At 48.4% G+C, this 25896-nt stretch overlaps 2 protein-coding genes and 1 long non-coding RNA gene across 6 annotated transcripts; 2 read left to right on the forward strand and 1 right to left on the reverse strand.

Moving 5' to 3' along the window:
- Positions 1-1767: 1767 nt before the first annotated feature.
- On the forward strand, positions 1768-5499 carry MLLT11 (MLLT11 transcription factor 7 cofactor). The gene is made up of 2 exons (XM_026111554.2): positions 1768-1882; positions 3304-5499. The coding sequence occupies exon 2, from the start codon at positions 3311-3313 to the stop codon at positions 3578-3580; it is 270 nt and encodes an 89-aa protein (XP_025967339.1). The 5' UTR covers positions 1768-1882; positions 3304-3310; the 3' UTR covers positions 3581-5499.
- LOC112990064 (uncharacterized) lies at positions 2051-7639 on the reverse strand. The gene is made up of 4 exons (XR_003260987.2): positions 7469-7639; positions 6301-6435; positions 4478-4579; positions 2051-3060 (listed from the first exon to the last, which is right to left on the reverse strand). It is a non-coding gene; the product is annotated as an uncharacterized LOC112990064 (long non-coding RNA).
- Positions 7640-7942: 303 nt separating this feature from the next.
- GABPB2 (GA binding protein transcription factor subunit beta 2) lies at positions 7943-25525 on the forward strand. Of its 4 annotated transcripts, XM_064499143.1 has the most exons (11): positions 8944-9516; positions 9625-9656; positions 10913-10975; positions 11263-11402; positions 12574-12741; positions 13104-13298; positions 13993-14143; positions 17296-17412; positions 18738-18923; positions 20440-20573; positions 20951-25525. In XM_064499143.1, the coding sequence occupies exons 4-11, from the start codon at positions 11295-11297 to the stop codon at positions 21236-21238; spliced, it is 1347 nt and encodes a 448-aa protein (XP_064355213.1). In that variant the 5' UTR covers positions 8944-9516; positions 9625-9656; positions 10913-10975; positions 11263-11294; the 3' UTR covers positions 21239-25525. The 4 variants fall into 4 exon arrangements, with proteins under 4 accessions (XP_064355210.1, XP_064355214.1, XP_064355213.1 ...); XM_064499140.1 differs by lacking the exons at positions 8944-9516; positions 9625-9656 and adding an exon at positions 7943-8023; XM_064499144.1 differs by lacking the exons at positions 8944-9516; positions 9625-9656 and adding an exon at positions 7943-8023 and having other exon boundaries at positions 17299-17412.
- The last annotated feature ends 371 nt before the right edge of the window (positions 25526-25896 follow it).

Genomic DNA, 25896 nt, shown 5'->3' on the forward strand with positions numbered 1-25896 from the left:
GGGGGGGCCGGCAGGGCTCGGGGGGTCCCGGTAGGGCTGGGGGTCCCGGGGCTCAGCAGGTCCAGGGTGTCCTGCCGGGGCTGGGGGCTCCCGGGGGTCCTGCCAGGGTTGGGGGCTCCTGGGGGTCCCAGCAAGGCTGGGGGTCCTGGAGCTCAGCAGGGCTGGAGGGTCCTGCCGGGGCGGGGGGCTCCTGGGGGTCCCGCCAGGGCTGGGGGTCTCCAGCAGGGCAGGGCATGGTGGGGCTGGGGGTCCTCGGGGTTTGGGGGGGACCTGCCAGAGCTTTGGGTCCTGGGGGTCCCGGCAGGGCTGGGGGGGGGGTTGCTGGCCACGCTGGGGGTCCCCGACCTTGGCAGGGCAGAGGGCCCTGGGCTTGGCGGGATTTGGGGAGTCCACAACAGGCCTGGGGGTCCTGGGGGGGTCCCAGCAGGGCTGGGGGGCCCTGAGCCCAGCAGAGCGGGGGTCTCAAGCCCAGACCCAGAGGGTTATTCCCATTTTTCCCGGGGATGTGGCCGGGCCGCTCCGTTGGGCCCCGCTCCTCCCGGCTCAGAGGGTTCGGGGGGCTCTCGGCGGCAGCTCCCAAACGAGCGGAAACCACGGGGCCGGACCCGCGGCGGGCGCGAAAGCACCTTGCGCCATTTCCTCGCACCGCGGCGGCGGCGGCTGCGGGGAGGATGGGCGGCCGCGTTCCTCCTCCGCTCTCGTCTCCGCCGCGCCGCCTTCCCCCGCGCGCCGCCGGGGTTTTGCCCCATTTTCGGCTCATTTTCTTTTCCCCCCAGCGCCAGGCAACGGGTCAGATCCGGACACGGGCCGCGACGTTGCCTCCTTACAGAGCATCCCGGCCCAACCCGCGTCCCTCGGGATCCCCCAAAACGCTCCAGCTCCTAGGGAAGCGCTGGAGCATCTTCCACCACACGTCGGGATGGCGTTTTTCCTGGGCCACGGTGCTGGCATGGCCAAACCGGGAAGAGGTTTATTTAGGGGAGCAGGACCCTGTGTCCTCCAGCATCCCAGCGGGAAGGAGGAGGTAGAAATAGCCAGGCGGAAAGCGGAGCGCTCGGGGCCGCGGCCCGGACTCGGCGGAAATGATCAGCGCGCATTGAAAGAAGGAAAGAAAAAAGATCAGTGCTCTACAAATGCCGAAAGGAATGTTAATCCCGAGGAGAGGAGGGCGAGGGCCGCTGTGTGTCTCCTCGGTGAGGAGGGCCGGCCCGGCCGCACGCTGAAGGGCCAAGCCCGGGTGGATTTGCAAGCCGGAGCCCCGGGAGTCGGGGGTTTCCTTGGTACCTGCTCCCCACAGTGCACCCGGGGCCAAAAAGAGAGATTTTTCCTCAGTCCCGTGAACACGGTTTTGTGACAGAACGGCTGCGGGCTCAGCGATGCTGCAAAAACCCCACGGCCGGGCCGCTGAGACCAAATATCCGGAGCCCCGAGATGGTGCTACGTGGTTCGGGGGTACCGGGGCACCCAACTTCTTCATAGGCGGGTAAAGAGGAGCCTTTGCCGGCTGAAAACGGGCCGTTCCCCTCGGATCCCGCGCTGAAGGTTACACGAGCGAAGCAGCAATAGCAGCAGGTGCCTAACGCTGCCGCTATGTATTTTTAACGCGTTTACGCCAGCAGCGACGCCGCGTCGCGCCCCCACCCCAGCGCCTGCCTTCGGGGAAGACTTTCCCCCCTCCCCGCCTTGCGCGGAGCCGGCGCCGGCGCGTGCGGGTGCAGCTGAGTCATCTGCCCCCCACGCCCCCCCCCCACGGAGGGGAGCCGCCAGCCCGCTCCGAGGGGCTGCATTGCGGTCCGGCAGCGGCAGCAGACAAAAGCCGAGCCGCGGCGCCGGCGAGCACAAAGAGCCGCTCCGTCCTCCGAGCCCCTCGTTCCTCGCACAGGTAAGGAGCCGGGAGGATGCCAGGGGGGAAGAAAAGCAACGGGATGCTTTTTGCAAAGGAAGAAAAAAAAAGGTTTTGCCCTGGGAGGATGGGGTGGTGGATTGGCAAGCCTGGATTTTTTGGGGGGAAAAGGGGAGAAATGCACAGTGGCGAGCAAGAGCCAGCAGATTAGGTGAATAAGGATCTCTTTTCGCCCCGATCGCACGACTGTGGCACCCAAGGGAAGATGCTTTCTTCAGGGGCCACACGCAAGGCAGGATACTCTCGTGCATGAATTGCCTTTTCCAAGTGGATCTTTAATTTTCACGTCTTGTCTTCAGGCTCCCTTTTCCCCTTTGAAGCTGTAAAATCCATTGTCCGAGGTCCTGCCAAAGGGCGCAGCGGGGCAAATGATCTGTCACTTTTGAATCCGTCATTGTGCCGAAAGACACCCGGAAATATACCCCGAGGAGAAGACTATTTCAAACCACAGTAGCTCATTTTACCCCGGGGATGACACAGGAGCCTTTCATAGCCTTGGCGTCACATCGGGAATCTTAAATTTAGACGCTCGTCACCCCTTGCTGCACGGACAGGGGAGTGGGGGAGGGCTCGGCTCAAGGGATGCCTGAATCATCCTTTGGGATTCAGATTCCCAGCACTTATGAAGGGGAAATCAACGGGAAAATAAGGATATTTAGGGTTGGTGGTGTTTATTTCTTTCCGCCGGCTGGGCTCCATGAAATGGTCTCCGCTGCCAATCTGCGAGGAGGTGAATGACATAATTCTGCCAGGGAAAAGCTAGTCAGCGCCGCCGTGACTCAGCTCCAGCGAGGCGGCCGCGCCGGAGGCGAAGCTGAACCAAACTGCCTCCCGCTGTTACCCAATTCTCCGCGGATCGGGGTGGGGTCGCGGGAGGTGCTCTGCGGCACGGCGGGGCGCGCAGCCGGCACCCGCTGCCCGCGGCCGGCGGGGTGGGTGGGGTTGGATGCAAACGCCCAGCGAGGTTTCTTCCAGGCTCTTCTAGATGGTTCGGTCGCGCTCCCCCGGGGCACGGAGCGGGGGTGGTGTGGGCGTTGTGCACGCTGAGCAGACGTGGGCACAGGACCCTTTTGCATGGTCTGTCATGGAAACGGTTTGGTTTGCTCCCGTTTATCCATCCGTCCCGCTCGTGTGCCGCAGCAGGATCGATCCATCGCCTGGGACCACAACCCCGAACAGGATCAGCGGCAGATTGCTCAAATCTCCCTTTAGTCCAAGCCCAGAACCAAATCTCCCCCCAGCTGTGACACTACACTCCCCTGCCCCATCAATTTTTTTGGGAGGAGTCCTGTGGGACTTGGTCAAACCCCATCTCAAGGCCTGAGGGTGTCGGTCGCTTTTGGGTGGCCCCGGGAGAGCCTCACTCTTACTGTCTCCCCTCACCCCCTTCCCCTTCGCAGCCTGAAAATGCTGGACACCATCAGCAGCCAGTACGATTCCTTCATCTACTGGAGGATGCCGATCCCGCGACTGGACGTGGCGGAGCTGGAGGGGCTGGGGCTCAGCGACGCGGCCCTCTACAAACCCAAGGGAGGGCTGGGCAAGTTCGCCGGCGAGCGGAAACAGGCCAGCCAGGACAGCTCCGAAGAGGAGGACAGTCTGCTGCAGTTCAACAGCTTTAATTTCTGGAGAGCTCCCATCGCTAGCATCAGCTCGTTAGATTTTGATCTAATTTGAAGCCCTCCCTCCCCTCCCCCTGCCCCCCTGCCTTCTCTCTCTCTCTCTCTGCTAGGCATGCAAGGATTTGGTTTTGTTAGTTCTGTACATTGTGAGTTTGGGGGTTGTTTTTTCTTTCCAGGCAGTTTTTGACATTGCAAATTAACTCAGTGGTTCACCCCGGCCCTGTTGGTGACTGATAGTTGGGCTCTCCACACAGTTTCAGCCTCTGTCTCCACCTGTTCCCTGTTTTCTTCCCTTCCTGCAGCAATGCTGGAAATTCCATGATAGCGCAAGCAGCGGCTAACGTAGCTGGGGGCAAATGTAAGCAGAAGGGGCAGAAACAGCCACCCAACTGCCCCCCGCGCCCATGCCACAGAGCAGGGGACACGCGGGGAGGTGTCCGGGCACAGCCTGCACCCCGTGGCCACGACTGTGTGCGTCCCTGTGCGCCGGGACTGTGTTGTCACAGCGGGAGGGGCTGCGTTTCAGCTCGTTCCTCTCCTGCTTTTTTAAGCAACTCATTTGTGCAAAGGGAGCAGTGCGGGACCTCCATTAGCTGATGGGGATGGTCTTCGCTTTGCAGACAGCATCCTCCCTGCTTCTCTCCCAGGGACACACAGAGACCCGTGAGGCTCTGTGTCCCGCTGGCCCAGTTTCTCCAGATGCTGATTTGTTCCCTGACCTTCCCCATGGGATAACTAAGGGCATATGAGTCAACTCTCTTTCTTGAAAAAAAAGTATCCCTTAAAGCCTTGCAGCCTGAGCCCAGCCTGGAGAAACAACAGCCCAGAGGGTAAATATGCAGCAGCTGAAGCATGGAAATGCTCTAGCCTTGTTTGTGGGCAGTTAATAGGGTTATGGTTGGGTGTTCACTGCACTGGATTCGATTTTCTCCCTTTATTATGCCCTGCTTACCTGAGCCCAGGCCTGACTCCTGACTCGGACAGTGGCTGGGGTGCAGCGTGGGGCTGTCCCGTTTGCAGCCAGCCAGCTGGGCCGGATGGGTAACGAGCTGAGCTGAAAGATAGAAAATTAATTTGATGTCACCCTGAAATGAAAATGTTTCTGGTTCCCCGCCCAATTATCAGCCCCTTTCAAAATAACAACCAGAAGTGCTGCATTCGCTCAAATGGAAATCTTGGCCACATGCTGTAAAGTGTTTTGCTTGGCGGAAGTTTTAACCTGGGTTCTCGACAGGCTGAGGTCTATTTCTCAGTGGCATTTCGAAATGGGGGAAGGAAAAAAAACCCCCAACTGTGAATCATTCTGGCTTTTACACAGGTTTTTCACAAGGTTGTTTTCTAGAGGGAGCCAATCTGACAAGTTTGTTGTCCTGAATGTGCTTTCTGGCTTTGATTCATTTCCATGGGCCAGTTTGTGAAACTGTGATGGATATTGGTGAAATTGTGATGTGGAGAGTCTTAAAACTGTCCTAGGAGTGAGGGGGTAGGTGATCAGTGGGAGGCTGAGGCAGCCTGAACACCTACAAGGCTCCGAAAAGAGGCAAATATTGGAAAAACCTGCACTCCATTAAAAAAAAAAAAAAAAGTGCAGCTCTCCTGTAATCTCCAGAAATTACCCAGCCTGCTAATTTTAAATCACCTATTTTAAACCAGAGGTGAAAAATGTAAACTCTACTATGCGGAGCTGTTTGATTTCTGTGTTCCAAGCTGTGGAAACTGCAGAAGTATTTATTATGAAACTTTAAATAAAATTATTAAAAAAAATACACATTCCTGTGGACACTTAAGAATCCATATAGACTGGAATCCGGCTCTTTCTGTAATTTGCCATTAAATTGTTTAAAGTCTTTTTAACTGTGAACTGAAAACCGAAATGAAAACATGTAGCCTTGGACATAACATCTGTTTTTTTGGTTGGAATGCTGGAAATTGAAGAGGATGCTAAATAAAAGGCCTATTTCTGTGCCCCCTGCACCTGGTAGAGTGGTCTAGATCAATACTGTGGGGGTGTAAGAGGGCTTTGGAGGAACAGGATTTTTCGGTTTCCCTGGGAAATGTGGCTATTTTGACCCTCCCCTGTCCCCCCCAAAAAAGTTGGGGGGGGGGAGAAACCACATACTGGAAATCACCTATGAAAAAATAAGATCTTTGGGCCAGCCCAAAGTATTTTGATTCAAACCAATGCTAGAAGAACCCACTGTAATATATTTCTAGAGTTGGGCATATATGCACACGTTCGTATACATCGCAGTGAAAAAGCCCTTTCAAATTGAAACATCCTGTTCCGAGGAGGCTGAAGCGGAACATGCGGCTTTACCGGGTGGCTCCACTCCAGTCATTATTCTTTCTTCTAAATGAAATGCCACCGAAACATACAGGTTTCCCTCAAACACCTGGATTTTGACCAAGCCACGTTTACCAGACATGATTTCAGCCTAGCTCCAGCGTCTGAACTGCAGGCATGAACATGGGCCAGGGCTGGTCGACAGCTGGAAGCTGCAGGTCAGGTGCCAGTTTTTGGACACTTTGTGCTGCTTGTCCGGTTACCCCAGGGAGGGACTTTCAGAAATCTGCTTTTGTTTGGGAATTTATCCCGTTAAAGCTCACAAAATCACCTAGAAATTTGCACCGTCACAATTATACTTCCCACAGGGCTGTCCTGGTTGAGCCTGTATCAACAGGCCAGATACGCGAGCATCTGCAGGACCCTGATAACCCTTATCAGCAAGCTGAATTTGAGCGTGTTTTGCTCTCTGGCCTTGGTCATGTCCACACCTCAGCTCCCTGTGCCGTGTGAAATTCCTCCCTGGATCGCTGAACGGGTTTGATCCCAGGTGGCACAAGCTCCCGTGCAAGTCCCGGCATTTGTGTCCAGCCACATGTAATGTCCAGTTTTCACCTTATCCCCACCTGGGAAAAGCAAAAACCAAAAACGTGTGGACAAGTGACACTTCATTTACATTCACAAACTGAGGTTTTCTGGCCTCCAGCTGCTGGACTCTCATGCCATCTGCCCTTGACTACCCCCAAAAAAGTGCATTTTTTTTTCTCTCAATATTTCAAAGTGTCCTGGCTTACCCCAATGCCCCAGTCTGCAGTCACTCTGCCTGGCAATGTCACTGCCAGTTAAGTCTGCTGCCTTTAAAAACAGTTAAGAAAAGGATTTTCCAGCCACAGAGCACTGAATATTCACTCATGCGAGCGTTTCACCAGAGGTTTGAGCCTTTCCAACCCAGCATTTTACAGCTGGGGGTGTTTTTGCTGTGCCTTTACATGCCTGGCATTCCTTAGCCTTTCAGAACAAAAGATTTTCACTTTTTTTCTGTGGCTCTATATAAAATCATCTTTCTTCTCGCTCTTTCGTCAGAAGAGGGGAAACATAAAGTGTCTTTACAAACATCATGGATTGCTCGCCCCATGCTGGCTGCTATTTGGAGAGTTCGAAAGCGCAGAAAAACTACACCAGAAACCAAATTGATTATTTGAATTTCCCCCCAGACTCTCAGGTCTCTTTGTTCCCATTGGAGCAGCTCCATGGGTTTACTCCCATCAAAACTCTCTGCTCCGTAAGACTTTTTTTCCCCTGAAGCCCTTTTAATGGCACATTGAAAAGTCCTTTGCAGGCAGCTCACACATACAGTGGTCTTATTATTATTTAAACACCAGTGATCCCCAACATGCAAATGCTAAGCTGGGATAAAATGTGGAAAAAGCAACTCCTTTGGTGCAGTTGACACAGAAAAAGATAAATAAAAAGACACGAGTGCTTCATATTTACTTAAAAATAGGCACTCAGGGGCATTGAAGGGCCTAATAGGGGGGAATCACCACAGAGAGCAGGAGTCAGGGGTGACCTATGGCTCCTCCCCACTGAGGGGACCCCCTAGAGAGAAAAAGAGACAGAAACACACACACAAATACAAATATATAAATATGTATTTACAGATCGAGGAGCTGATGGCCCGTCGAAACGAGGGGGGCGCCAAGAAAAGGCGACGCCACCCCCTCACGGAGGCGCCATCACGTATGAGCGGCCGCTGCTGCCGTCGCCTCTTTTATACTTGGCGCCTAAACGCCGCGGCCGGGACTAAACCCGGGCGCATCACCTCCCCGCAGACCACTGCGCCACGCTGCCTCGTATTCCTCCGCTGGGAAAAATACTCCCCCTTCGAGCTGCCCCCGCTCCCCGGTGCCGTCGCCGCCCCCCTCCAGGGCCGTGGGCGGGCAGGGGGCCGGGAAGGCAGGAATCCCTCCACACCCGCCACGGGCTCTTCGTGGCAGAGCGGGGCGGCGCCCCGTCCCACCTCCGCTCGCCCTTCCCTCCGCGAGCGGCCGGACTCTTTTGTGGTCGCACGCGGTATCCTTCCGCCGCGCCTCGCTTCCGGGTCGGCCATTTTGTGGAGCGGCGGCGGGAGGGGCGGGAAGAGCGGCGGGGGGGGAGGGGGGCGGGGCCGCGCGCCGGGCACAGCCGCGCGCCTGGGGGGGCCCGAGCCGGCGCGTGAGTGAGGCCGGGGCGCGGGGGGGGGGGGTAGCAATGGGGGGACCCTGTGTGAGGGGCAGTGTTGGGGGCTGCCTGGTGGGCGAGACCCCCTTTCCTCCCCTGTGAGGGGTGGTACTGGGGGGCTGCCTGTGGGGGGAACCCCTCTGTGAGGGGCGGTGTTGGGGGGCTGCCTGTGGGGGGAGGTGAAGGGAACCCCCCCTCTGTGAGGGATGAGGTTAGGGGGCTGCCTGTGGGGAGAGGCAAGGGGACCCCCCCCCTGTGAGGGGTGAGATTGGGGGGCTGCCTGTGGGGGGAGGTGAGGGTAGCCCCCCCCTCTGAGGGGTGAGGTTGGGGGGCTGCCTGTGTGGGGGGAGGTGAGGGGAACCCCCCCCTCTGTGAGGGGTGAGGTTGGGGGGCTGCCTGTGGGGGATGCAAGGGGGGGCACTCTGATATTTGGGGCTGGTTTGGAGGCCAGTGGGCCGCTCCCCCAGTGAAAGGGGTGATATCTTGGGGGGGGGTGTTTTAGGGGTTCTTCTTGGCGTGTTCACTGGGGGGGGGGGCATGGAGAGGAGGGTCTCCGCTCTGGAGATGGGGGTGGTTTGGGGGAGGGAAGCAAAGGAGGCTCCCAAAAAAGGGGATCCTGGCTGCACATCTGGGGGAGATGGCTCATTTTCAGGAGAGATTTGTGGCATGGAAAGGAAGGTCCCGGCCTTGGGCAGGGGGATTTTGGGGGGGGGAGTGGGAAGCCCCATCTGTGGTGGGGGGAAGGATGCAGCAGGTGTTTGTTTAGGGAGGATCCGAGAGGAGAGGGGTTCCTGTCGCCAACAGGGCTCAGGGAATTTGCTTTGGGGGAGTAATTTGTGCGTGTCCTGTGGCGGAGGGGACGGGGTTCCCTGGGTAAGGGGGGTGGGCTCCGGAGAGGGGAAGGGTGCGTGTTTCCACAAGTGGAAGTGGTGTGGGGCTGCGTGTTTGGCAGTATCAATCTGGGACAGGCAGGCCCTTATCTCAGCGGGGCCCCGCGCGAAATAGGGGAAGGTTAAAGGGTCGTTTGGAGAGATGGAGGGAACAGGGCCCCAGAGCGTAGGGGTCTCCTGCCTTGGGAGCAAAGGACACCCCCTTCGGATCATTTCCCTGGTCGAGCTGGGGACAGTCTCCTCTATGGGGAAAATCTGAGTGCTGCTGGTGAGAGGAGAGCTTTTCCTTTTGTGGCAGAGAGCGAAGTGCTTATTGGGATGGCCTTTCCTATTTTGAGTCAGGTCTGCAGAGCTTCAGGGGCTTCTGACCTCAAGCTGGTTGTTAAGAAGAGGAAATTTACTCTTTTTGAGAAGTGTGTCCTTTGCTTTTACTTTTCACGTACAGCAAAGGGAAGGTGGTGGTGTTGGGGAGTACAAACAAAGGACTTGTCAACAGTTGCCCAAACTGCGATAACTGTAAATAACTTGAAAGAGAGGGAGCCTCAGAGTTAAAGCCTCCCTGAAAGCATCAAGCGGGGAAGAGAGCAGGGGTGTAAGGTGAGGGCTCCAAAAAGTCGTTAATAAGTAACAACGCTTCAGTTTGCTAAGAGCAGAGAAGCTGATGTTTTTCGTTGATGAACAAGTTTCTCCTTTCTTTTTCCTAAGCGCACCCGCAGTGGTAAACCCCAGTCTTGCAAGTACGTAGGCTCGTGATTCACTTTGCGAACACCAAGTTCAGTGGAACTACTTATGCCTGGAAAGTTATTACAAGTGTTTTTAACATGGGTGACAAGAAGGAGCATGTTAAAAAATCTGTCCCCCCAAGAACTGAGACAAAAAACCAAAAGTCCTACAGGGCGCAAGGACTTTGGCAGTCAAATACATAGATGTTAAATGCATAGAGGGCCTGATTGTGGAGTAAGCTCTGCGCGAGTGACTGTTTTGGGCTATTTGCCCTCTGCGAGATCCTCCCCGTGCAGTTTCCTGGAGGACCTGAGTTTGCTGCATGAAGTGTTTGATGCCTGCCAGAGCTGCGCTGTGATAATGGAACTTATTTGAAGTGCAGCTTTTATGTTGTCGCACGTGTTGTATGAACAGCTGGAAATAGCGCTGGGGTTTTCTCAACGGTTTATTTCCATAAACATCGTGTCTATCACAGTGAACTAAACGTTGCCGGATTCTTGAATTTTATGAATCAGGGGTTGCATACAATAACTGCGCACTTAGAAAAAGCTACAATTTTAAAATAGCCTTATAAAATGAGATGTGTTTTAGGAGGGAGAAGTTGATATGGGCAGTGTTGCCTGCTGAGATTCAGGATGAGGTTTGCTGTTTGGTTTTACTTTACAGGGCTTGTATTGCTGATAACCGGTTATAGACTGTCACTGGTGAGATATTTCTTCATTAAAGAAATAGACCCTCTCAGAGCTTTTTGGCTATTTCCTAGAATTAAAGGAAATTAAAAGAAAAAATCATTCCTGTTGGAATCACTGTTAAACTACATGTCACAGCATCCCTATGCACAGACATTCATTTGTAGCTGTTTAAAGAATGTTGTGAGGGAGTTAATATATTGATTTTAAAGTCATTTTTTCATAGGACTGGCATACCAGTGTAACCCTATCATGGAGAAAAGTACTATAGTTCGCTGTAGTACCATAATTATAGTATGTTTAACGTAGTTTGGAATAAATAGAAGTACTGGTTTTTGGTAGACTGACGACAAAAATGGGAACTCTTAGGTTCCGCTTCCCTTTATGACCTTGGACAAGTCACTGGAGTTCCCAAGGTTTGTTGCATACTCTACCAGTAGAGAACAGGGATACTTCCCTCGTGCTTAGCTGCTAGTGCTGGGGGCAGAGGGAGTGCCTTGGAGATGAATGTGTTCTTAAAGTGCTTTAAAACTTAAAATGATGTGCAATAAATGTGGACAGCTTTGCCATTGCTTTTATAGGTTCTGCTCTTGGAACTGGAGCCACATGGGCAAGTCTTTGTGTTCGTACAAGGCCCTGTTGAGGTAAGTGGGGTCATGCAGAAGCCCTGATGTCTTGTGCTGTCTGATCTGGTTGCAGGCTTAGCCTGTATGTTGCCTTCTCTTGATATTTTAAGGCTTGCAACAAAAAAAGTGTGAAAAACATTTGAGTCTGTTTTTATTGACTATGTTGAGCCTAGCTCTGTGTGGGAAGATAGTGGGTCTGCTAGTCAGACAGGCCTTTGGATGTGTTAATTGTACTGCGCTTTTAAAATGTCTGTGCCTCACTTTCTTTCTTTTTTTCCATATCCCACTCCCACCTGCTAAACCAGCTTTCGGCAAACACTCGGTCCCATGTATAAAGATGTCCTTGGTGGACTTAGGGAAGAGGTTGCTAGAAGCAGCTCGCAAAGGCCAAGATGACGAAGTGCGAACGCTGATGGCAAACGGTGCTCCTTTCACCACTGACTGGGTACGTTGGAAACACGGAGACATTTTTCTGCCAGACACCAGCAGGGGATGTTGAACGATGTTTAAACTGTTCTTGGGGATAAGAATATTTGTTTGTTTTGAAAATATTTCTTTGAGGGACCATCTCATAGTGTTCTTTCCCAAATGGGTTGCACGTACTCTTCAGTACTGAACCTAAAGGATACAACTGGAAATTGGGGCAGTAAAAAAAAGTGTGTGGATTGACAGGTAACGCATCTCTGCATTTTTGTGACAGTGCAGAGTTGTTCCAGGTGAAGTACTTTAAAAACTAAGACCTTCCTCAGGCCAAGATGAATTTACATTCATGGAAAGACTGTGACATCGTGCAATTCTGTAGAGATCAATCTTAATTAATATGCTGTCCCAGATAGCAATTTACTTAGGTTTTGATGCTTTAGGAGGTTCAGTTCAGAGAAGCAAAGATAAATTATGAGTGAAATTGAATTGAAAGAATTGCTAAGCCTTCTAGTACTAGGAAGTTCTTTAAGAATGCTTTATTAAATTGGTTAAACCTTTCTCAGTCAGGAAGGTCATCTTTGTTTAAAAAATAAATAAATAAAACAAACCAGCCCATCCTGGGTAGGAAAGGAAATGAAAGCTTTAATGAAAATGAAGAATAACAATTTGAAAAACAGAGAACCTGATAACAATGAATATGGTAGCATATTCAGCAGGTATCTTCCATCGCCAATTGTCTTCGTTTCCTGTCTTGTCAGTCTGTTCATTCATAGGTTTGGGAAATGAAGGAATTGTCTGTATCAGGAGGAAGCAGAGCCTAGTAATATTTTAATACTGTCCTTATCTAAATAGTGATTAAATTATCTATCATGATATAGAAAAAGCTATTCTGCTTTTGTCCTGGAAAGAAGCATGCTGATGCTCAGTGATAAATGAATGGCACAGTGGAGAAAATACACATTTGATCGTCAAGCTATCAAATAATATAAATATCCGTAAAGAGCTTAAGTCCATCAGGAAAAATACTGGATGTACAGCTGCCTATTTCTGAGTGAAGAGAAAAGCTGATAACCCTCTCTTCCAGAAGCCTAGTCGTTCTATTTCTTTAAAACTGCTGAGCGTGCACATGGTGATTGCTGTGCCTGTCCTCTCTTGCTGTTAACTGACAGTAACTTGTCTAAATGAACCTGCAGCTTGGGACGTCGCCTCTTCACCTTGCTGCCCAGTATGGCCACTATTCCACAGCGGAAGTGCTGCTTCGAGCCGGTGTTAGCAGAGATGCCCGAACTAAAGTGGACAGGACTCCACTACACATGGCTGCCGCAGATGGACACACTCACATTGTAGAACTGCTGATTAGGGTAAGCCTAGCGAATGAGGCAAAACTCTTAATGCTCATCTCCGTGGCCCTTGGAGTTAGTTGTTTATGTCTGTTGAAATGCTGACATGGGCACTACCTTTAAGACACAGCAGATATCTCTGTAGGAAAGAAGAAAGCATCCTGTTCAAGATAACGTTAAAACACCACTGTCATCTTAACCACCGTGTCATTATTTTTTTTACAAGCTATTTTACAAATAATCAAGGTGAGAGTGACTGAGGTTAAGATCAGAACAGCGACTGATATGACTGAGCTCTTTGAGGGGGGGATTTGTTGTGTGTTAAGTGATGCTCTGTAGTGAGGGAAGGCGATGCTCTGACAGGTAATGCGTATTTCTTTCAGAACGGGGCTGATGTAAATGCCAAGGACATGCTGAAAATGACTGCTTTACACTGGGCAACAGAGCACAACCACCGAGATGTCGTAGAGTTGCTGATCAAATATGGAGCTGATGTCCATGCTTTCAGCAAGTTTGATAAGTCGGCTTTTGATATTGCTTTGGACAAGAACAATCCGGAGACTCTGGTAATGTTACAGGTAGGTTGAGGAACCTGCAAGGACCTGCAGCTGCTGGAAACATTAGAACAGATGTTTCTTATGGAAACTTTGATGCTCAGATCAGAAGCGTTGAGGTAAATTTTATCATATGCCAACCTGCCGTGTCATTGGGCTTGGTAAATTCCAGCTCTGGGTTCAGATGTCACCAACGCAGAATCTCTGAGCTGGATGTGCAGACTCCCTTTTATATCAACACAAAGAAACGGTCGCCTCCAGGAGGTGATTCATAATATCCCGAGGTAGGTGTCTAAATAGGCCAGGTGACTCTCTCTCTAGAAAAAACGTGTTTCTCCCAGTAGATTGGGGAGGGAATCTGGGTGTCCACCCCAAGCATATCTGCACTTGAGTGAGAGGATCCTGTTGTGTCTGATGGAATCACTTTCTGTTAGCAGAGAGAACTAGCAGTATGGATGTAGATGACTTTTTATTTCAGAATCAACCAGTAAGTGCTTGCAAGGACTTAGTGGGTGATGGGGTTTCTGCATCTTGCACGGTGTGCCCCAGTAGTGTAAGTTGCCATGTTCCAGTGGCAGTTTTGTAATAGCTTTTGTACTGGTGTTGCTGGCATGCTGCAGAGAGAAATAACCTGCCTCTAAACAGCCTCATGGATGCTAAATACTGCTCAGCACAGAAGGCATGAAGGATATACGCCTAACCCTGCTCTTTTTCCTAGGAAGCAATGCAGAATCAGGTGAATACACATCCAGAGAGAACGAATCCTGTCGCAAACACTGTCACCGTCACATCACCATTTATTCTTGCATCAGGGGACGTTCTCAATCTCACTAGTCTTGTTTCTTCAGCGAACACCAAAGCAACCTCAGGTAAGGTTTTATGTGACTTTGAGTGGTAAAGTCTAAAAGACAGTTCTTGGCTTAACAGGTTCTTATAGATGCGCCTCTTAATTCCAACTACTTACCAGTAGAGGGCAGATGGCCATTTAGTAGAGGAAGGATGGTGACACATAGCCAAACACACCAAGCTACTACATTTAGCCTCAGAATATTTTTGCTCTTGAAGGTAATAAAGCAGATTTTGAGCTGACGTAAGTAGAGGTGGTTGCGTTGTAAGTGCCAAAGCTCTGCTGAGCTCAGCTGTGGATCTGCTCCAGGTCTGTCATGAGCAACAGAGCTTGAGAAAATGGATTTGGATGATTGCAACAGAAAAATAATGGGAGCTACGGCCTGTGCCAAATCCTTGCTGTTTCCCAGCAGTCCGGGAATGGTTTGCTGGTTTGCTTTGTTCTTTATTGGCTGAAAAAGTTGAATGAATATTTTGGTGTATATAAATGTTGGGTCCTTGTAGAGGAAGCAGGTCAGCTGGATATGTAGACTACTCCTTATTTGTTCTGGACCAAATGTTAGAAATAGTTAGATTGCTCGTTGTTCTGTAAGCTGTATTTTGGTGGGGAAAACACTTTAACTTAAGGCTGAGTGCAAATTTCCTAATTTCAAATTCTTTTCCTGTAATTCTGGTTTTCCTAGTAACTCTACAGTTACTTTTCTGTATTTGGGGAAATCCGAACCACTGTTTCTTTTCAGCCTCAAGGGTGCTACTAAATAAAAGTTTTGTGAAGCTATTTGGCTTCATCCTGCAAACACTTCTGTGTGTATTTCTTCAGTTAGTGGGACTGTTCACATGCATGAATGTTTGCCTCTTAACTAGAGAGTGCTTTTAAAAACTTGGATACTGGTGTTCTGCAGTCCTATCCAGACCCCTCTGCCTATGCATGACCACGGTGACTTCAGCACTGCTCCAGACTTATTCTCAAAGCTTTCAGCGCTGCTCACAGCTTTAAGGCACTTAAACAACAAATCCCAAGTTAGAGGAGGAAAAATGTGTAAAGTGTTCATGCTCAGTCTGTGGGGAAAATGTGATGCAATTGGCATAAAACATCTTCAATAAAGGATATTCCACAAAGTCAAAGGGGCATAAGACTAGAAAGGACCTTGTAATTTTTGTATGCCAGATGATACTCTCGCCACAGCCAGCGTCACTGCCTCTGCAAATGTATCTAGCGCTGTGTCGAAACTAGGCAGGATCCTCAGAGGCCAGTGCCTTGTTGAAAGGCTGTTGGAGAATAGCAGTGTGCCACATCAGAAAACTGATTTCCAGCTTGAACATGTTCGCAGTTGCCTTATACTTATTCTGGTGCCAACGCTGTCCTTTAGCTGAAATCATTCTCTCCGTTGTGTCCGTTCCTTCAATGCAGAAATCAGCTGTGTCCCCTCCCTGCCTTTGCTTGGCTGGACTAAGCAGACAGTCATCCTTGGTTGCTTTCCAGTCTGAATCCATCCTTGGTGCATCAGCGAGCAGCTGCAGGCAGTGCTCAAGCGAGCTCAGCAGCAGCCTTGCAGCTCCCCGTCTCTCACTGCGCCTTTCCTCGTATATCCTGCAATGTAATCTCCTTTATCAGGGCCACCTCAAGGTGATGGCTTATTGTCCACGTGTGACTTGAACAAAATACCCAGGGTCTTTCCTCCCACGACGCTTGCAATATGTGCAACAGCCGATCGGCATTAAAATAATCAGTGTCAGGGCGTCCCTGCTCTAGGCCACATCAGGAGGTTTCTTTTTTCTCGCTTCCCACAAGAGGGCATCAGTGACTGCGTTTTCATTACAACAAAAATCTGTCGCTTAACCGTTTTACGGTTTCTCTCGCTTCTCTTAAATTTCAAGTATCTTCAGTTATTTAAAAACATTTTGAATGAGAATAAATATCCTTAGCTGGCATGAAGAAATTTGGTTTAGAAATGTCATTACAAACTGCTGAAAACAGTTACTAAGCCCACGGTGTTTTCATGTCCTAGCCCACACCCTTTGGAAAGACTGCCCTTTGGGAATAAATCCCTCCCTAACCATCACAAAGTCAAGGAGCTAGTGAGACAGAATGGGTTGCAGGGGTTAAGGCAGGGAACTTTAGATGAACTTCCCTTTGTATTATCCTTGTGTGCTTATAATCTTTGCTGGCAATGAAGCACAGGATTTTTTTTTAAGAGAAACTGTGAGTTATATGCATGCAAATAAAGTACTGAGGTTGCGCCCATTTAGTTGAGTTTCCTGTTCCATTCTTATTACTTCCGACTTTGAATAGGAGTTACTGCGGTCAATTGAAGGAAGAAACATTGTATTTTGGAACTGAGAAGACTTGTTTATCTTACTCAAATCAATACACCGTTGCAGCAGCTTGTTTTTTTTTTCCTTGTTTGTTCCCCCCCCCCCCCCCATTACTAAACCTGAGCGGGAAGGAGAGGAGCTCTGCTCAGTAAATTGAAATAAAGTGATATACTTGGTTAACTTTTGCATTTGAGTAAAAGCTGTTAATTGACTTGTGATGAAACATTTGTTCTATAAACTAATACGGACAGTACCTGGAGATTTTCCCAACTGAGTAAGAACTTGGGTAGTACAATTTACTCACAATAGCAAACTAGTTTAATATATGCTTCGGCATTTGCAATTTTGGAAGTTACAGTACGATGCAAAGCCAAGTAATTACGTGCATAGCAACCACTTCTCCACAACACTGGAGCAATCAGCCCTCGGCACGTCTGTGAGTTTCGTCAGACAGTATGGCTGCATCTTGGAAAACCGTCCACGTCTCCAAATCGAAGCTCGGCGTTAGCCCAGCAGAAAGCCTGACTTTCTGCAGCTTTTGCAGTAAGGCTGGAGCAGATCAGTTCAGTTGATAACAGTCAATAATGATTTAAAGCAATATTTGATTTAAATTATCATAAAATATTCAGAGTGGGTGCTGCCTGTCCTAAAGCAATACCAAAGCCCCTTTTACGGTTAGAAGGAGAGGTACCTCTCACGAAACGTGATCTGTTCCACCTCCCTTTTTCCACTGAGCATGGGGAGCCCAACAAACAGTCTGACCCTAGGTGACAAACTTGTTGCGAGCTGACTGCTGCGTTCGCTACTTAGGGCATGGCAGGTCCTGAAAATCCTTCAGCTTGCCCTCGTCTCTCCCAAGCAGGTGATTCAGATGTATCCACGGTGCAGTTTTCCAATTCAACGACCTCTGTGCTTGCCACGCTTGCGGCCCTCGCTGAAGCATCGGCACCTCTTTCCAACTCAAACAGAGCTACAGGTAGGGGAAACCGTTTGGACGCTGATTCAAATTTGTATAATTTTAGTAAGTATCTTACCAGGAATTGGAATTGAAGGTATCTGGGTGCAAACTGTGAGTGGATTTGACTTGATTCATGATAATTAAGAGTTGATGTTAAGTATATGTGATGTAGTGGGTTGATTTGTTATCCCAGCTCAAACTACAAAAAACAGCAGCTGTTGCTGATAGAAATGACTGTTCATATTTGTTATCCAGCTTGTCCTGTTCTGACCCTGACATCAGCATGTTGCTTTTGACGTGCTTAAGCAGTTACAGTAATACTCCAGAACATGGATTTTATCTTTCATACAGAAGTGTGGACAAATATTTGTTTAAGAAGAAAATTGTTTGAAATGTTTTTTGTCCCCGGGTTGCCAGTTTGTTCAGTTTCATGTCGTTATAAAATCTTGGTATTTAACAGATGCTTTGAGTCTCTTGAGGCTCTGGTAACTTTTTCTTTTGGAAAGTTGTTCTGTTTTGTTTTGTTTCCTTTTACGATCTTTTATATGTTTGTAGAGTGCAATGTTTGACCTTTAATTAACTTCAGATTTAGGAATATGATAGTTAAAGTTAATGTAATCCTTTTACCTTTGAATTCATTTTTTCCCCAAAGCTAAGCATTTTTCCTTGAATCTAGAGGCGAGCAATTTGACTTGTTTAAGCTGCTGGTGCCACACGACTGATTTCTTGACCTTCAGTGCTTGAACGTTTTCCTCTCTGGCACCCAAAGCATGCGCAGTAGGTCGGGTACCCTGTTTCCTGTACTTGCAGCGTACACTGGGATCAGGATGCAGCTGAGGGCTTACAGTCCTGATTATTTATGCAAGCCGTAAGTCATACAGAAAGTGTCCCGGAGACCTAAACAAGTTTGCAGTCGTCCAGCCAAACTAAATAGCCTCCTTATGGTTGGTTTGGCTGTGCTTGTGTGGATGGGGCTCTTGAGGCACGAAGTGTTTTGAGTGTGGTTTGTCTTCGTTAGAGTTGGTCACTTAGAGAGTCAAGTCTGCTTAATAGCTGCCTCCAGCTCTGAGTTTCTTTAATTAATTAATTTGCTTGGATGCTGGTGCTTTAAACTCATTAAATTACATGAAAAATGATGTTTTTACGTGAGAAAACTTGTTCTACTAAGGTTTAGTAGTGGGGTTTGTTTCCCACTAAGACTTATTACATTTACAGACTTCTTTTCATAAGCAGGTGTTCCAGGGTTCTGATGCTGCATCCCTGAGGTTTTTCATTAGGCTTCAGTTTCTATTCAAGGAAGGGAGGAAATACTGACTTTTTTGGCACTTGCTTTATTTCTCAAGGTAACGCGGAGGAAATAGTGGAAGCGAATTCTGTCGATTCTGCCATACAACAAGTGGTTGGCAGCGGAGGGCAGCAAGTTATCACAATAGTAACAGATGGAGTTCCCCTGGGCAGCCTGCAAGCAGCTGTACCCACCAGCGGCCTCAGCCAGCCGTTCATCGTAACCATGCAAGATGGGCAGCAAGGTAAGGAGGAGCTGAACTCGGAAAGCTGCCAGCCGGTGCTGGGAGTTGAGCTTTAAAAAGAAAAAAAGGTGGTGAAATCTGTGAACCTTCTTGAGCTGTGCAGGGCAGGCTGTTTATACGATTTGGCTTGCCGACACTGTGGTATAACAGGTTCGTGCCCTACTGCCTACTTTTTAACCAGGAAGGGTTAAAAAGTTAATGTGATTTACTTCAGTGATAAAGCTTGGCAGTGACTTGTTTGTGGTTTAATACACTTGCATGCTGCTACACTTCAATATTTGAATCTTTGTATTAAAACCAAACACCTTCATTGTAAAATTGCAGGAGGAAGAGAAATGCAGTTAGCTGCTGTCCCTTTGGCAGCCAGGCAAAGATCGTTCCTTTACCCTCTGGTAAACTTCCCAGTCTGGGAGCAAACTGCTCAACCAGTGAAACTGCAACCTGTTGCCTTTAGCAATTACCCCATCGTTCTTGCAAAACTTAGTATTGGGACATTACTGTAAGATTAAATACACCTTTTCCTCCCAATACTCTAGTTACACTGCCTAAGGCAGCATAATCTATCGGTTTTACAAGGCAAATGTGTTCGGTAAAGCAGGGCAGAGCTCCGGAGCACTTGCACGGTGAATTTCTATTTCCTCAAGGGATGTAATTCGTCTGCCTTGTCTACTACCTACAGTTCTTTTAACATGTCCTATGGATATCTGGTTATTTGGATTAATATTGGGGGGAGGGAGGATTAAGTAGTAAAATAGCTCTCCTGTGACATGCATACAATGTTGCAGTGTGAGATAAGCTATGTCACTTCTCAGTTTACAGTCTTCATGAGTGGAAAGCAATTTTCTAAAGCCTGTTAATTATTCAGAATTATTTGCCAAATTAATACAAATAATTCCAGGCTTGTAACCCATTCTTAGTCTAAGGCAGACAAAAGGAGAACTGTTTAGGTGGAGCTACCTTCAGTAGTTCACGTGGTACGTTTCTGCCCTCTGGTTGGATGAATTCTTGCTACTGGCTTCCCAAAGTGAAAACTCATGTTTGCAGATTTAAAATGCATTTGTTTTCTGGCATATTTGCAGCTATTGCATGTGCTTAAAGCTGATTCTGAGCTTAACCAGCAGCACAGTCTGTACTGGGAATTTTGAGAGTAGCTTTCTATTCCTCTTGTTTAACCTATCTTGACTATGAATTGTATTACTGAACCATCAGAATGATAACATTACATATTTCCTAAGACACAAACCTTCGACTTTGGATTCTGCCAGCTCTGTTGTGGTGATGGGACTCTGAAATAACTGTTTGCTTCCTATGGCAAACAGTCTAAAACAAGGCCTCAGTGAAGAAAACTGGAAAGCTGCTCCAGAGTTCCTCTCCAGGGAGTCTTAGGCGTTGCTGATCCACAGTTCTCCCCTTCTCCAGCACCACGCAGATGCACTAGGTTCAAGGTAGTCTTTCAGGAAACATCTGTGCCAAAGCATGTCTCTCACTGTATAATTTCTCACCTTTGATTTTTCAGTTTTAACTGTACCTGCTGGTCAGGTTGCAGAAGAGACTATTATTGAAGACGGTGATGATGCAGAAGAAGAAGAAGAGCCACCAGCCAAGAAGCAAAAAGCAGAACAAAATATAAATGACTTTGAGGAAGACAAGGTAGGCACTCCTGTTTGTGACTGACTGTGGTTGTCTCCTGTGTGTTTCTCTACTGCGCTAAGGGCGTCGGGCTCCTGGCCTGCTGAAGCCACAGGCTTGAGTTGCGCCCTGTTCCACTGAGTCAGATGATATCTCTGCAACAAACTGCACGTGATTGTTCTCCAATTTCCCATTTGCATTCCTGCCTTAGTGATGAATGTGCAAGCAGTTGAGACAAGCAATGTTCGGTTCAGTATATCACTGCCTTAAGACCGTTTTGCTTTTGTAACCTGAAGCGTACGCTGTTCTAATCCTTGCATGCCCCATTTCCTTGTGCCGGTGTTCGCATTGCAGGTTGGGCCTCCGTCATGGGCTCTCTTGACTTTTGTTTTCTGTAGGACAGCGATGAAAGGGAGGTGCTACAGCAGCAGTTGCAAGAGGCAAACCGGAAGGCTCAGGAATATCGAAGCCAGCTCATGAAGAAAGAGCAAGAGGCAGAGCAGTACCGGCTTAAGCTGGCAGCCATGGTGAGGCAGCAGCCCAACGGGGCTGAGGTGGCGGTACTCGAAGAGGTCACTGAGGTGGACACAGTTGTAGTCACCACAGAAGACATAGAGGGATCCACAATGGCTCTGGTGGAGATGGATCAGCCGACTGATATCGCTGTGGAAACTGTAACCTCCTAATCCTGGGTTATTGACTTTGTTTTGTAAAGAAAAATAACAATTTTTTTTATATATAAAAGGTGCTGTCAGCAAGCAGCACTGGGAGCAGAGGACTGTTGTCAGATCCACTGTGCGACTGGAAAATCACGTAATGGGACCGCCTGTGTGGTCCCATCAACAGGGATAGGAGCTTCTCCAGCAGCTCACGACATAACTCTGCTTTCAGCACAGCGCCAAAAGGTGCTTTTAAAGCTTGACCTTGAATGATTGGAAGCTTTTACAAATTTTAGCCAGCAAGTGACCTGAAGGCTTATATTGAGATGTTAATACCTGCATTGTTGGGAGTGGAAAAGAAGTACCTCAATGCCAAAGTAGCCGGTATTAGCTCTCAGCTGCCCTGAAATCACAGCACTGAAAACAGGCTTTATGCAGTGACCCGAGATGTTTGCTCCCTTCTGTGAAGTCGAGTGACCAGATCTGGACCTTTGGAAAAGCAGACTCTTGGGGTGTTTATTTTGCTTTAAAATCTGAAGAGGTGGTAGTGGGGTTTTACCACCTAAACCAAGCTGGAAAATGAATGGGACTTGAACAATTATATGCCTTCCCCCCTTAAAAAGAAATGAATCTAGTTCACATTGAGGCAACCTTCAATGCAAGAGTAAAGCCCAGGCTGAGTGTGCATGAACTTGAGCATTTCGAGATATCAGGGAATATTACATTTTGTCCTCTTTGGACTGTTTTAGGAGCAGTTTTGGGCAGCTCTACAGCGGACTTCTTAACTACCTAAAGGGATCACAAAAAATTCCTCATCAGTTTTATGAAACTTGGTCAAACATTCTGTTTGACTCTTTTGTGCCGAACAGTAGCGCTAACTGATTATATATGCAAAACTAAACATACGGTGGTTGTTGTAAGACAGCTTGGGAGTTCAGTTGTCTCTGGAGGTAGATATGTCACTTTTTTTACTAAATCGTTTTTAAATATACTGAAGCCTTTTTTAACAAGCAGCTGATTTTGTTACTAAAATGTATTGTTTTTCCCCACTCTTTACAGGCTTGTTTAGTAAAGAGGATACCTAAATGGTTTCCTCTTAGCAGGCTTGTGGATTATGCGTTTCAGGACAGCAGGGAAACTGATTGGAAGTGCTCTGAGTAATCGTGTGGAGCTTGATAATGAAAGATTATTCTGTCTCAGCAACCATGAGGGAAACAAGGGAAGTTGAGAAAAATACCATAATGCAAGCTGTTCAGTTGGTTGCAAAAAGGTTACAAAGGCTAGAAATGACTTCTAGCTGCAAAGGCCCTAGCAGCTGGCCTGCTTTCTGCAGGCATTTTGAAATGTTTCCTTGCAAAGATAAAAATTCATTGCTGCTCTGGCCCATAGTTTATTGTTTTCTTGTCCTAGTTTTGTAACTGTTGGCAGTATTCATGGTAATCATTTAATTTCATGGCCCTCGCATTGCTTTTTTCCCTGTTATTTCCAAGTGTGTCCAGATAATAGGGTTTTATGTTGGTTCAGATACTGCCTTTATGTTTCTTTGCTGATAGATAAGCTCATATCGTGACATTTGAGATGTAACGGAGACTTATGAGTTCATTAAGCCATGAACTTAGAATTGCAGGTCTGAATGCGTTTGTCGCCCCAAGAAGAAACTGCTTTTTGCCATAAAACCAGCCTTCAAGCCTGTGGGTTAGTCACTGCTGCAGAGCAGTTGGTTTCTGGTTGGCAGCGGGGGCTTTGCAGGTCAGCTCGCAGCGAAGTGTTGTGGCCTCGTTTGTGCTGATACCCGTGTAATCGAAGAAACAGTTGTGCGACTTTGCCACGGTTTAACAGCTAGCGTTCGCCCCTCTCCCACGCCGAAGCTCTTGCATCTAGGCTCTTGGTAAGAGTCTCATTCTCGGAGTGCTCATATCCAGCACCCTTTGATTTATTGGACCATGTGCTTTGGTCTGAGAGAAAGGTTGGATCTGCCAAAATTGCATATTTGGCAACATTGAACAGTGTTTAACTGGTTGGGTTCACCAACAAGCTTTAGGAAAGAAAGATTTATGAAACTATTATTGTAAAGGCTTCATGAGACTTGCTGGTTTTGAGAATCTAAGTGCATTTATTTATAACCAGTGTAGCTATATTTATAAATAAGACTTTATCTTTTTCCAAAAGATGTTTTGAAGAAGGCTTTAATAATTATTTTGAATGGATGAATGTTTGGGAGAAACTCAGTTCCTGACTATTGATTTCTTCAATTCTATGCAGTCAGTATTCCTCTCTGGCTTCAAGCATGTGTTAACTTATTTTCTGTTGCCCAGCACATCAAAAATTCAGGTTTGTTCGATGAACCGCAAATCCATATTGGAAGGTCTGAGACGGTATCAGAGTAAATCTAGACAGATTCTTCTAGTTATGTTGTACCCAGAAATGTTTACAGATGTAAAGGGACACTGCCAGCTTTGAATTCTACATTTTGCCTGTAGTTAGTGGTTATTATTTGTAAATTTGAAGAGCTCTACAGCTGAGGCAGCTGTAGTATAAATACTGTGTTGTGCCTTTGACAGCACTTTGATTCTCATTTCTTTCCATGCTTCCCCTGCCCAGGGTCAGTTGTGCAAAAAGTCCCTTCAGCTGGGAAACAAACTTCCCCTTCAGAGGAGAAGAAAAAAGTCCACGGCATTCACGGTAATTGGATTTCTTGTACAGAACTGGAACAAATAAAGCTGACAGTGTTCTTAGGGCTTCGCCTTGTGCGGGGAAATCACACATTAATTTTATTTTTAGAAGTACTTGCATACGGGGTCTGAACAAAGACTGAGAAGTATTTGGTCTATGCCCAGCATTTAGAAAGAATTTAAACTCGCCTGTATCCTCTGCTATGCCACAGAAAGGCTTGGAGGTTTTTAAGCAAAGAACAGCAGTTTTCTTGTCAGCGCAGCGTCAGATGTGGCAGTGTAGGTCTGTTGTTGCTGGCGGGAGTAAGCGGCGGGTTTGTAGCATGTAAATGACCTTTCCTTGCGCACCCTCCCACTGAAGCGAGGGCTGGACTTTGCCATGTCGGCGCTTTTGTTATCCACCCCATCTCAGTCCTGGCACTTTTTTTAACTGCTCATTACTCTACGAGCACAGGATTTTAAAAGGTCAAAGGCTAAATAAACGCTTTGCTCCTAACGCTGCGTCGATGCGGAGCACTCGCGATCCTGTCCTCCCACGCATCCAGCCCGGCTTCCCATCCTGGCGCGGGCTCATCTGCAAGCTTAGGCTTGCATCCGTCGTCATGTGCCTGCTTGGGAGGGTAGGAGAGACCCCACCGATTTCCCAGGGACGCTTGTGCAGAAGTCCTTGTTTTAATTCAATTCTTTCCCCTTTTCAGTCTTCTGAAGACGTTAATATTTCTGTCCTGCAAGATTCCCCAAGGGCAGCAAACATCCAGCCATCTGGCTCCAGCCGGTTTGGCCTGAAGGGCCCCTTGCGCAGATAAAGCTTTTACTGGGCTGAGATTTGGGGTTTTTTTGAGTCCTGACTAGAATTTACTTCCTATCTGCCTGTGCCAAGAGTTCGACCGACGTATCGTTAATGTGAGTTGTTTCTCCTCAGTGATGGAGATGATTTGGTGCTAAATGAACCAGCAGTTTAGGTTTGATTAGACGCATATTTCCCTGTTTTCGCAGTAGCTGAATATAAATGCTTCCCATTATCCTAAATAGGAAGCAGGGCATTGTAAATCCTGTCCAGGGACGAGAAAAAGAATCTTCCGCTGGTCACATAAAAGTGAGCTAAATCTTTTCCAGCATACCATTTAGGGATTCATTTGGGCTGAAATAATAAACCGTGCGAGTTAAGCTGAGTGCCTTACTGGGAAGCTCCCCGCTGGGCTGGAGCGGAGCAGTTCTCCTGGAGATTCAGGCTGGGGGTTTCCTCGTCCCCCCGTCGAATTCCCCTCTGGTCCCGGCAGGATTGCCCGCGCCGCGGTTCTCGGTGCTTGCCGGCCTCCGCCGGATCGGAGCATTTCTCTAATCTCGCCTCTGTCAGCCTGGTTTTTCGCCCGGTGCCAGCCACGGCGCTTGGGTGTGTATTTATTGCAGAGCCGCGTTCACTTAACGCGGCGAGTCCGTTCCGCGTGCAGTTCGCGCCGTGGTTCAGAACTGAAGTGCCCCGAATTGCAAAGAGTTGGCGATAGCTTTATGTACAGGAGCCTCCTCGGACGGCGCGAGTATTCCTTTTATATTTAGGATAATGTTTGCAAATGTGGAGATTTCAACGTGTATATACACTTTTTGTACTATGTTTCTTAATAAAATACCACATCCTCTGGGAGCGGCTTTCTCTGCCTTTGCGGCTGCGCTCTTCGCTCGGATCTTAGCACTGAGAGCAAGGGGTAAGCCGGGACTTGGCTTCTCTGATGGCTCGTAAGGGTTGAGCTGGTGCTGGTTGCTTGCTGCAGTAGGGTGCTGAGTGTGTGTGGGGGTCTTTCCCCTTCGCTGCCCCCACTTACTCCCCCCACCCCCAGCAGAGCCTCGTGTCTTTGAGCTGTCATGAGTTTGGGGTCGTCAGCCAGCAGCTGCCATAAGGCAGGACAAGGACACAGAGCCCTGTTGGGGGGCAGAGGGGGGTTTTGTGCTTCCCTGTGGCTGGGAGCTGCGTCCCCTGGGGGGGCTCAGGCTGGATGGGCCCCCCCCAGCCCTTAC

Source organism: Dromaius novaehollandiae, chromosome 29 (genome assembly GCF_036370855.1).
Source record: "Dromaius novaehollandiae isolate bDroNov1 chromosome 29, bDroNov1.hap1, whole genome shotgun sequence".
In the NCBI taxonomy this organism is placed as follows: Eukaryota; Metazoa; Chordata; class Aves; order Casuariiformes; family Dromaiidae; genus Dromaius; species Dromaius novaehollandiae.

Coding starts and splice junctions, on each gene's coding strand:
- MLLT11 (XM_026111554.2), top strand. CDS start 3,311: ATGCTGGACACCATCAGCAGCCAGTACGATTCCTTCATCTACTGGAGG.
- GABPB2 (XM_064499140.1), top strand. CDS start 11,295: ATGTCCTTGGTGGACTTAGGGAAGAGGTTGCTAGAAGCAGCTCGCAAA. Junction 13,299..13,992: donor AGACTCTGGTAATGTTACAG/GTAGGTTGAGGA, acceptor TCTTTTTCCTAG/GAAGCAATGCAGAATCAGGT. Junction 17,413..18,737: donor CAACTCAAACAGAGCTACAG/GTAGGGGAAACC, acceptor TTATTTCTCAAG/GTAACGCGGAGGAAATAGTG.